This window comes from Opisthocomus hoazin, chromosome 7 (genome assembly GCF_030867145.1).
Source record: "Opisthocomus hoazin isolate bOpiHoa1 chromosome 7, bOpiHoa1.hap1, whole genome shotgun sequence".
NCBI lineage: Eukaryota > Metazoa > Chordata > Aves > Opisthocomiformes > Opisthocomidae > Opisthocomus > Opisthocomus hoazin.
The window spans coordinates 42,937,122-42,949,663 of record NC_134420.1 but is presented as its reverse complement, the minus strand read 5'-3'; the positions used below and the strand labels follow the sequence as shown (position 1 = coordinate 42,949,663).

General features: G+C 38.2%; 1 protein-coding gene across 3 annotated transcripts in view; it reads left to right on the top strand.

Moving 5' to 3' along the window:
- The window catches only part of PRKD1 (protein kinase D1), a 152,889-nt gene that overhangs the window by 114,546 nt on the left and 25,801 nt on the right, over positions 1-12,542 (top strand). For all 3 annotated transcript variants that reach the window (XM_075425852.1, XM_075425851.1, XM_075425853.1), the window contains 2 exons: positions 7,289-7,499; positions 9,168-9,245. In XM_075425852.1, coding sequence (XP_075281967.1) covers positions 7,289-7,499; positions 9,168-9,245 — 289 coding nt within the window. The remainder of the gene's footprint in view (positions 1-7,288; positions 7,500-9,167; positions 9,246-12,542) is intronic.

Genomic DNA, 12,542 nt, shown 5'->3' with positions numbered 1-12,542 from the left:
TTTACGTTAAAAGATGTATCTTTAGGAAAGCGTTAAATATTGCATCAATTTTGCATCTAATATTTTACAAATATCTAGGAAGATAGGTGGAAGAGAAAACGGTAAACAGTTTAAGATGTACATGTCCTGAAATTTCGTATGTGCCATGTCTGCTGATGCTTTTCAGTGCAACTTGTTTGTGATCCCTTGGAGAGGTTTTGTGTGTATTTCATTCTTCAGCTTGGAAGAGGAGAGAGGTTCAGGTTGTTCTTGTCCTCAGATAATTGCTACTTACTCTTAGATCCCCTATTTTGTTTTTACGAAAGACATGCAATAATAGTTGTCAGACTATGATCCTCCATATAAGCCTCCACAGCTTAAATTGAGGACTTGTGGATGCTCTGCAACTGTGGCAGAAGAAATTCTTTAGGAGTGCATGATACATCTAAGCAAACGTACACTCAGAGCAAAGTTTTTGTAGCTTCTAAATACTAACACTAGGATTTACGTGTCTACAGTTTTAAAAAGTGGCAAACTGTGCAGCACACATTTTACTTTCCTATGCCATCTCTGAAACATCATTCATGTTGGCACTCCATCTTCTGAAATGGTACAATCGTTACATGCGATTTGTATTCTGAGGAATAGAGGCAATCAGTGCAACCTTTTATCTCCACTTACCTGGCCCAGACGTGGTCAATGGTGCTTTCCCTTGGTTTTGTGCATCGTAACAGTGTACTGTCCCCAAACTCTCCCTTGAGACAAGCCTCACCAAGCTGATTTTTCTACACCCCCTTTGTCCACTGCCAAATCTTTTTTCAAAGCAACGGCTCTTCATTAAGCTGAGGGCCTTCTGGTTATCCTTGATTTGGTAAGAATGGTATGGAGACAGTGTCAGATGGGAGGCATTTACACAGACACTGGGGGGGGGGGGAAAAGGCAATATCCATACGTGATAGTGTGAACCAGAGTTGTTCCCTGAAAGGTTTTGTCTTGAATTATAACTTTGCTATACTACCTTTGTATCATGGAATGTGCCTTTTTTCCTTTTTTATTAGTTCTTTGCAGTAAGCACAACTGAGCTGCTGAGTCTGGCTTACGGTGTGGGCATTCTAGTAGTGCAAGAGACTTACATAGAACTAATTTATTACTTAAAATTATTATACTTAAAATTATGAAGCACATAATAGAATGTCTAACTAAACCTAATATTTTTGAAGGAATTTGCATCTGTAAGATGCAGGAAAAAAAGCTTTGTGCTATATAAGCCCTACTATGCCTGCTGTCACTAGCAAATTCTTTGTCAACAAAGGGCTTTTGTTTTGGGAAATCCCTGACTCTGAGAAGTCAGTGTAGACACACAAGGGCTGCTGAAACCCAGTAATCTTCTCTTGTTATTACTTTGCAAAATAAGACAGGTTACAGACATAGCGTTCAAACCACTGTTTGCTGGTAATCATGTCTGAGTGGAGGAGCAGGGTACATAATAATTTCCATCTGTGGATAGTTTAATATTAAAAGCTTGTACTGAAGTCAGTTCTTTGATGTGTTTACACATGTGACACTGAAGTGTTTTTCAGACCATAGCTATCTAACTATGATGCTTGTAGGATTAAATCATACACTTGACTTAAAGAGAAGAGTGTAAGAAGCCTTGAAAGACAACACAGTTGATTGCATTCGAAGTGTGGCATTTCAGTATATTTAACTGAAGATTTGTTCCCTTGAATTCATTTAATTACAGTCACATAGTTTAATTTGTAAAAGAAAGTCAACATTTGCGTTGCGTTAAAAACCTGGTAGTTCCTGTGGTTACTTAGCTATCTAGCACCTCATTTGACAGTAGCTTCCTATGAAGAAATTGTATATGAACGTGTTAAGGCTTTATCCTCTGGCTTCAATATAGGAAGGAAATGCATGTTTCAACAAGTGTGCTTCAACACTTAAAATGAAACTTCGTGTGGACAGTTATTGCTGTTTTGTTTTTTTAAATATACATCACTTTTCTCAGTTGTCAAAGTAAATAAAAAAAACCTAGCTCATGATAGTTTGCTTCTTTTGTTAAGGCAAACATTTAAAAAAGTAGGAATACCTGTGTTGTTTTTGATTTAACATCTGTGTAGAGTACAGAAATAATGTTACAATACTTTTTTAGATATTGCGCCTGCAAAAGGTTAGCACTTCTTTGTGAACAGTCTTGAAAAATTATATATTTAGGAGTGTACAGAATGTGTAGGCTGTTCTCAGAATTCTGAGTGTAGTTTACTCACTTGAATGTGTTTCCTCAAGCATGCTTTAAAATAAAATGATCAGATGTCAAAACTGAAGTATTTATTTTCTGACTCTTCTAGAACATGAAGCTGTTCAAGCAAGTTTTGTCAGAATCCGTGGGACATTTTTAGTGGGACTGTTGAAAACTTTTAAAAGAAGTCAGGCAAACAGCAGTCTGGTTTATGTTTTAGGCTAGCCTGTGCAGTTGGATTACAGGACTGTTCCTTGTCTTTGTTCCCAAGAGGCCAACTCTGCATCCAGTCAGCATTTATTGCTTCCCATTAGTCCCTTCAGTATCTCCCTGAAGTTTCTCTGATTTCAGTGCCTGGGAGGGATAGAAGTGGTGCCAGAAGACAGTCAGACTCACCCAGCTAAAGAGAACGGCTGAGTCTGTTGGCAGGGAATCAGTATTTATTTCAGTTTCTTAATTGTATTTTGCAAAGGTTTTAGACAAGGTAAAAACACAGACAGAGGGTTCTCCTACCGAAGGATTTTACCTTTGGGGTAGCAGTTATATGGAGGATTGTCTCCTTCCTGCAGTGACAGGGTTCTGCACAGTGACTTTGTGCTTTTGGCTACTGTAGGCAAACTTGTGTTCTTGAATAGCTTTTAGCAAAGCTCACCAGATAAACCATGAGTAGCTTCAGTATATTCCAAAAATTCGAAGAAATTGAGCAAGAAGGAAGGGCAATAAGATTGCCCCATGTTGGGGAAAAGCTTGGCACCTCTCCCTTCTCTGAATTAAAAAAAAAAAGAAACTTTTCTTAAAATAAAAGAGTAAGCCAACACTGAATTCTATTAGATATTCTCACAGTTTAAGGCATAATTGCATTGAAGTCTCTGGATGTGATCAGTGTCACTGGCTTGGTCAGACATCCATACAGTTAAATATCTGCACATGTTTCTTCATGTTTGTTGTCACTTGGAAAGTCATATTCTGAGCTGTTAAGGTATAGATTACCTTGCTGGGATGGTTGTTCTAAAGGGCTGTTTAGTGTTTGGAGCTGCGTAGGCTGTTAGTTTCCATGGTGTAATCCAGTTAAGCAATCATTTCCTGGGAAGTTTCCAGATTTGCTGAGTCAGTAGTCTGGCTGACTACCAGGAAAAACTAATTTATCTTTCTAACTAACCAGGCGTACCGGCTGAAGAAGAAGGTGCTTTGTGGAAGAGATTCTTGCTTTTGCAGTCAAAATAGGATAGTTTCTGTTTTCCTTTTCTTTCAGGAACTTTAAATTGCAGCATCTATCCAATGCTAGGAGTGCTGCAAGTTAAAGTTGAGGGATATTGACAGGAGTTTTGGAAGATATTGGGAGGAGAAGCTTGTCATTGACAAGATGGAGGAGGTACTCCTCCTCTTAATCGGCCACTCATCAGAGGGCTGTGGAGTGACCGCTCTGCCTGCTCCTCCCACGAATGTTCTGTCACCAGCTGCCCTTCCCTTGCTACCTCTGAGCAGAAGCAGAGGGTCACTTTGCCTCCAGCTGGAAGACGGCAGGAGTGCGAGTCCCTCAGACCAGGCTTGGGTGTGCAGGAGACCAGGGCCATGCCTGCTGATGTTTCTTCTAGTACGGGAGACAGTGAAACTCACCTTTACCTCTTACTTGACCTGCAGACACTGTAAATTAAGAATTGCTGGTGTGTTACGCGGTGTGCTATTGTGTAGCAGCCCAGTGCTTGCAGAATGGCAAAGAAAAGCCAAAATACTTTTCTGTAAATAGAAAAAGCTGATGAATGTTTTCTACAAAGAATTTGTTCCAATGAGTTTAAGCCTACCTATTTCCTTTCATTCGTTTTGAGGTAAAGGCAGTGAAATTGTGTTTTTCTGTTACTGAGCTTGTTATGGATTCTCAGTGTATTATTTTTAACAGAAATATAAGCAGCAGTTTGACTATTAAAATCATGTTGAATTATGGTAGGTACGAGTCTTGAAGACTGACATTCTGCAGTAGATCTTCCAATGTTTATCTTTTGTTTAGTATCCATTACTGCTTGAACTGTAGAGAATACTTCTGAATTACTAGCAAAAATGTCGTTAGTCACCTATTCTCTAACATTGCTCAGCAGCCATGTGAAGTTAGACTTGAAGTAAATCCTTCAAAAATTACAGCTGTGCATAGACCGATAAAGATTTTGATAAACAAGTTTAATAAACAATAGGACAAAAACTTTCTCAATGGTAACGTGGTATTTGATCAAAGCTGATGGTATGTGATATAATCATAGATGATGATCATGATAAATGATTGTTGCAGTTATCTTTCAGAAAGGATTGTGTCGATGTAGAGCACACAGAATTCACTTTTTGTCAACCTGACATTTTCTCAGAACCATCCAGAAGCATATACTAGCATATTAAAACTGAAAAAACTTGCCATCAGACTGAAAAAGCAAAAAATATAACAAATAATTTGTCCTACACTCATACCGTACCACACTTGAGGTTTGAGCAGACATCATCTAGACAGCGCATCTCAGTGGTCAGAGTTAATGCTGTAGGGAAGCCTGACTCTCTCTGTTAGTCATGTCAGTGTCTAAGATTAGTCTGAGTACATTTCAGCAACACTACTGAAGTTTCTAAAACCTGCGCAGCATATGGTGAGGAAAAACTGGACCAAACCAGCTTTCTGAAATCCGTTGAGCATGAGGTTAACTTAGATGTGGGTGGTTTGGACTTTTAAAAAGCTTTTAGCTGTATTCATTTGCCAAAATGATTTTTGATTTGGCAATAGTTTGGAAAATGAAGGCAAAGAATGACAAGACAAAGTAGATGTACTTCAGGTGATACTAGACAGGGTTCTAAGAGAGATCATAATGTTAGCAGATACTTGGATCACTCGTTCTTCAGAGAAATAGCTCTAGTGGTAAGAACAGTAAACTGAAATATTAATTTGTTACAGTGACATAATGAAAGCAAACAATAGAACTCTTTCCCCTTAGGAATTCTTACTCCTTTTCAATTGAAGTACATTTTAAGAGAATGGTGTCACTACATGTGAAAAGTCCACCAAATGTGCATATTCAGGACAAAGACAGCAAAGTGTTGTGACTAATGCCTTGCAGGTAGTGATTAGAATTAAGGAAAACCTTTAAAGAATGACTTAATTCAAAAAGAAAATACTTATATTAAAATGTAACGTCACATGTATAACTGTTCTTATTGTGAGCAAATTCAGAGCTAGGTATCTGACCATAGCATGGGGTTGAGGATGGGACTTTCGTTCCTCCTCTTGGGAGGAGCTCCTCTTGTGAGTTTTATCCTGTCCCCAGGTACTGAGGGCTGTCATTTGCAGGTGGTTTGCAGAAGGTGAGCGATGCAGTTGGTGCTGTATATATGTGCTCCCTCTTCCTTCCTGCTCGACTTCTGCCCTCCCTTCCAAAGCCCTGCTCGTGTTGACTTCCTAAGACTTAATGCAATCTGCCTTGGAAATATTAGGCAAACAATGTTGCTAACTAACATATATTAAATAAATTTAGTCCTAAATTAAGACTAGTTTGGGAGTTTTTTTCATGTGCACAAGTGCTTTACAGAGCACAAAGATCTGAAACTCAGGAAGTAAACACATAATATCAAAGTATATACTCACAATTTTTCCACTTTTATTCGTGATGAAGAAATGACAGGTACTTTCTTACTAAATCTGGTTTGTTTATGGTGATCACAGGTACCTGGCTCGTACAGTCTATTCTGCATATTTCTCCTTGATTTGGGAGGACTCCATTCAAGCGTGTGATGTTGGCATTGTTGTCAATTAGCACGGTAGCTCTAATGTTCAGGATATCTATTGCACGTGTGTCTTTGGAAAGACAGGTAGTTCTGCAGTATAATCAAAAGAAAAATGTTGATCTACACGGTAAGAAACCTGTCTTGACCATTGGAAGGAAGAAACTTTTCTTCCCTCCCCTATGGCAAAAAGGCAAAGCGTGGAACTCCTGAGGTGGTTCTGCCATCAAAATGACTTTCAAATTCCTCTTTGCTCCAAGATTCTCAGACAGAAGCATACAGAAATGTATTTTTATATTTTGGTGACCAGGAAATAATGATTAATCAGCCTTCTCAGATGCAGAATTTCCTATAGCATTATTAGTTTGAAACCAACAGTTTTTCAAGTTAGGCCAGTCTGAAGTTTCAGCTGCTACAACTTTTTGAACAGTGCAGGGTCACTGGGAATGACTTGGTTTCTAGCCTTCAATTACCAGATTATTTGCAGATGATGGTAAGAAGATGCAGAGTTTTAAATGATCAAGCTGCATCTTGTCACTTTTTTTTTTCTCCTTTCCATATTAACTGTGGCTGTAGTTTGGTTGTTTCTCGAGGGCAGTTCTTAGGAGAAGGCAGTTTTCTGGGTCAGCTGTTTTGAGTTGTTCTGGGAGTCATTACCATACTTACATATAAATGAATTTAGCAGAGAAACTTGTTCCTTTCAGGAATTCTTTTTATTCCAGACTGTGTGTCTCACTTCATACATAATTATATATATGTATTTAAATACCTGTTGTGATCTGTTGTGCATAATCTAAATGTGGTAAGGTTAACAATAGCAAAAATTATTAATAAAGGAGATGGACAACACTGATCCACTTTCTATCAAAAACCTGCATGCACATAGAAAAAGGTAATAATTTTGTTAATGTTTATACAAAAAAATACAGCCTTTCAAAGTTAGCTTTGATATAAAACAGAAAATGAGAGTTAAAAATGGCTTGTGTTTTTATTGGAACACAAAATGGTTTTCTGAGAAAATTTTAGTGAGTATTTTAATTTTTATCAGATTTTTTTTTTAATAAAAACCTGTTCCAGCCACAATGTGAAATGTATGATAGTAGTGTTGGCAAAGATATTGTTTGATATTATTCAAATTTTTCAGAAGCAGTCTGAGATGGGTATGTTGCATGTTCTGTTACTGTTTAAAAGCACTTACGTTACTTTTCATGACATATGACTTAGTGTTCTTGAGGTGAGTGAATATTTAAATATGCTATTCTTTTAAAAATTAATATATAATGATTATTTCAAATATTCTTTTTATGTATTTCCCAGCAAAAGACACCATCAGAATCATTCACTGGGCGAGAGAAGAGATCAAATTCACAGTCCTACATTGGACGGCCTATTCAGCTAGACAAGATCTTACTGTCCAAGGTTAAAGTGCCTCACACTTTTGTCATCCACTCTTACACACGGCCAACAGTTTGCCAGTACTGTAAGAAGCTTCTCAAAGGGCTTTTTAGACAGGGTTTGCAGTGCAAAGGTAAGTAAACGCCCTTTAGGAACATAAAAGCTAAGCATAATCAAATTAATAGATTAGTGTTTGAGTAGTTACTATGTGGCCTTACTCATGATTTCTTCACTAAACTATCTAGGTGTAGGCACACATACAATTATGTTGGATTAAGCTAAGAATCAAAATTACAGTAATTGCTGTTCTGCAGGAGCTGGCTGCATGGCTGTTCATTCTTACCCTGCGGTATATCAGCAGCAGCTTGCATCTTTTTCATGCAGGTGTAAATTATCTTGTGCTTGGCTCTAGGTGAGCATGTGCTCACAGGCAGTTACAGCAGAACAGTGAACACAAAGGACTGTATTCTTATCTGCATTGTTTGCAGTCTACAAAGTCTTATGCTTGAATTGAAGCATGTGCATGAGTCCTAGCAGTTCAGGGGTTTGGGGGAGTTGTAATGGAAATAAAATAAGATGAGCTTATGCGAGAATTTAAAACCACATTTTTTCAATGTGACTAATGTGCTCTCAGGTCTCATGGTGTTGTACCTGAGTAGGTGCCAGAATGAATTAAGCCCCTTGGACTGTAGCCAAGGTGACTGGCTCACTTTATCCAACTTCAGTGCCCATAAATACAAAGCATTGTGCATGCTATGATGTTAGATAACATTGGCTAACAGATCCTTAAAATCACCTTCCTTCTATTAAAATAAACAATAATTATCATAGAATTAATTGGTATACTTTGTGTTGCCTCTTTGAACTAATACCCCGCAAAAATTCGAAGCTGCATTTGTTTAAGTTAAGATGTGATTCTGTTGTGATTTAACTAAAGCAAAATCTCTATGAATGCGTCATCTGTTTCACTTCATTTTGAATCCCAGTGACATTAGAAAATATTAACCTGATTTTTTAAAAAAATATTTACGTACAGTTTGGCACTGCTGTACCTCAGCTGGTTTTTGGATCAACCGAAGTTAAATAATTACAAGGACAACCTTAGTATATTTCTTCCTTCTTGACTCTTTGGTTTTCCAGGTGTGTTAATAAGTTACAGCTTTTAGTTTAGGTAAAGCGTGTTCCATATGCCAAAACAAAGCAGTTAAGATGACATCTAATAAAGTGCTACTTACAGATAGGAAAAAAGTAAAGGTAGAGTGAAATAAACATATCTGGAAAATAAGGAAGGTATTGAAGGAACCCTCCACCTAAAGCTGTCTAGAAGTTGTTTTGAGTATTTTCTCACTTATAATTGTTGGCTAGAGTTCTGCTGTTTCAATTTTCAGTCGTCAGTATTGGATATGTAGTCAATCTCTGGAGCTGCAGTGGGTGTACTGCAGCCCAATCTGCTGCTTTCACTGGAAAAGCAGCTCTGGCTTTGCAGCCAAGCCCTCGGGACTCCGGATCACTCCCCTAGAAGAGTCAAGCACAGGCTACAGCTACGGCTAGTGCCTGCACCCAGCTGCCCTTGGTGACGCTTTCCTTTCCCCTCAGGGAAGCACACTTGCAGCATCTTCATCCTGTCCCTTCCATGGGCAGGTGGCCTGCATCCCAGCTAAGGAACGCTCTCTGGACACGTCAACTTTGTATTAGTGAAATGGTAGGGCTTGACATTTATAGGCTGGATAGCAGAAAAAAAAGTTAGTCGTGTTGCAGAAAAAGAGACATAATTTTACTGTATCCCTTGTTTTCTTATCAGACTGTAGGTTCAATTGTCACAAACGCTGTGCTCCGAAAGTGCCAAATAACTGCCTGGGAGAAGTTGCCATTAATGGAGGTAAGTTGCCTTAACAATTGTTTCTGCCACTGTTTAAACCACCAGTTAAATAGAAATGTAACACTGTGTCATGGACAAAGACACGTTTTTCCATTGCTTGAGTGGCCTTTCCTCCGCAGTATTTCCGTTGTACGTCGAAGCTGAAGTGTGGGAGGAACCCTACGAATGGTTCATATGCCATCAGCGCAGAGCGCGTGTCTTCCAAATAGGTGGCACTGACAGATGGGCTCAGCCGTGCCCCGGAGGTGGTGTCAGCAGCCGAGCAGCTGGCTGATCAGAGCCTGTTGGATGCAGGATGCCAAAGTAAAGCAAAAAGCCACGTGCATGAGAAGTTGGCATTCACCTGTCAGATACAAGCACAAAATTGCTTTTTAATCTGGTGGGGGGAAATAGTGTTTGTTTTAGGATAATCTTCCTGAGAAGGAAAAGTACACCTGGAAGAACTGGGGAGGCCTCCCACAAAAAAATTCCACCACTTACTGTTGGCGTAAAACTAATGGTATCAGTTGCCAGAAATAAAAGCTTGAGTATCTGCCGATTTTCCCATACATGTGCTGTCGGTTTTGTGTCAGCTATAGGAATGTATGGGTAGGCTTGACAGACGGTACTGGAGAAAAAGCGGGTGGTTGTAGATGAGTTGTTGATTGCCTTTAAAATGTCACTTTTCTATGTGATAAGGGAATGAGAAGTGTGGTAAAGAGTTCAGCTTCTAATGCGTATTACTATGTTAATTTGTCAGCCTAAACTTGTCATGAAGTTAATATAAGTATTGCCTTATTAGGTATCCTTTTTCAAACTTTAAATCGGTGACCTACTTTACTGAAGAGCTATCAAGAATTTCTGAAGTCAGGAATGTTAACTAATATTTTTTGTAGTATTTCCCATGGTATTGTGACTGTGTTACTACAAAGTTTTTTCTGTTTAATGGCAATTAGTGTAGGCAAAAATATATCAGATGCCGAGTATCCAACTTGAAATGTGATAAGGTGCATGATTTTCTGGAAGGTTGGTGTTGCACTCCTACTGCATGTTCGTCTCTGATGCACCTCAAACTGGACTCTTGAACTCACTATTATTATTGAGGTTTTTTTAATCTTTACACCATTTATAGCTCACTTCACCATTAACCATCCCACAACATAACTCTCTTCAGGAATGCGAGTAATGATGCTTATGGAAGTTTAAGGCTTGATTTTCAAATCCGAGAGCTAAACATACACCATGATATGTTAATTCCATTGATAACAGTATAGAGTTTTTCCTGAGATTTGCAGTCAGAGAAAGTAGCTAAAGCTGCTTATAAATGATAAAATTTTTCCTGCATAGGTGAAGTTTTTAGAGAGGAGTGCAAAACAGAATTAGTGAAAAGTGCTAAGAGAAGACAGGAAGCCAAGCCTTGTTTCTGGACAGCTGCACTAACTGAACAAAATTTACATTTATTTCTGAATTACTCCTTGAAGTTCCCTCTTTCCATCTAAGACAGCTGTATTTCTTCCCTCCAGCACACCCTCTGTGCCTTTGCCCCACAAGCAACATGCTACTTTTGTTGACTTGCCCCCTACGTATGAATCTGATCCCGGCCTCACAGGAAGTGGTGGTTTGTCTGAGGAAGAACTGAGTGAGGAAACCTTCTGCAAAGCCACTTGGAGTGAGAACACATACTCCAGGCTTACTCCAAGTGTAGTTCTTGAAGCTCTCTGTCTTAAAATTCATAGCATTTGGCTTTTCCCCACCAAATAATATCCATAGTATGGTATCCATAGTGTCAGAGTAGGACTCTTAATTGTGTGTCCTAAATGACTCATAGTAGGGTCCATAGGATTATCAAAGGCAATTTCATCCTGGTATCTCATTTCTCTTTTTAGAGTAATTTGGATTATTTTCAAACTTAATAAATAAATACAGTGTCTGTCACTCTGTCCATCTGCTGTGTGATGCATCTTCCCCAAAATAGCAAGTGAAGGAAAGCTGAAGCAATAAAATTCCAAGTATGGTCTCATTAATAAACACATTAAATACTAAATGTGGGAGGTTATTTTTAACTGGTTGTGGGTTTATTAAAAATAGAGATTAAAAAAGTGGTGTAGGAATAGCAAAGAGAGAGCCTTGCACTGTGAAGTGTCATTCATGACTGGATGACTGTTTCTGCTAGAGATGAAGTATAATGTGTCCTTAATCACACATCAGTAACTTATATCCAAACATTTTAAGACTACTTTACATGAAAACAAACCTTTCAACTGTGCACTTCCGATTTGAGTGAAGTGCTATCAATTCAAAACATTTTGCTGTCAGCCAGTTCAGCATGCTTTTTCTTTTGGGGCATCCTCTATATTGACTGTCAAGAACTTCCCTCCACACCATTAGGCAAAAGTTTCTCGATGAGAATATTTGGTGTATTCTATGTGACTTTACGTTACTTCAGATTCCTGGAACGCTGGAAACATCCCAGAAAAACTCTTGCTGTCTCTTCTGTCTGACAGGACTGATGATTTTGACCTGTTATATCACAGCCTGTGTAGCAGCAGGCTGAGTTTCAACAAAATGCCCTTTTTTGTGTTTGTGGGTTTTTTTTAAATTATGGTTTGGTTTTGTTTGGTTGGTTTTGTAAAGTAAGTCCTTAGGTAAATACGTTTAAAATTTTCCTTTCTGTCTTCCAGATAAATCTATTCATAAGCAGCAATACAATAAAAAGTTGTTTTTTTCATTGATCTTGCTCAGGCATATTTAATCTTGAAATTGGAAAGTTGAACATAATTTAAATATATGCTGGAAAGTACTATTAATACTATGCCATAATCAAATAAGTTAAATCCTATGTCTGTATTTTTTTCCTATGCTATCTTACATTGGACTTTCTGACATTTATTTAATATTTCTTTTCTAAAGGCAGGGAGTGTTATTTCAATAATATAGGTTACTGCGCCATATTGTGCAGCCTTCACAGAGAACACTGGTGCAAAGAAAATATCTTTTTTTCCCCCCAAATATAGTTCACATTGTAATTAATTTTCTTGGGAGTTATTTCAGTAGTTCATCGTCATGTCATCGTCATATTACAAAATTCCTGGTTTTGAAATCACTGCTCTTCTGGCATCAGTTTGCAGCTGTAGCCTGCCAACAGCCGTTAAGCCAGTATAAAACATACAAGCGGTATAGAAAATCTGCCAGATCTCAGAAATAAAGCTCATGGTTGTAGAATGTTTGATAGAAATCCATGGATAAGAAATTTTGCCTTGACTCTGGCATTTTGTAATAGAAAGTTATATTTCTGAAAGTATTTTGGTTTGATGCATA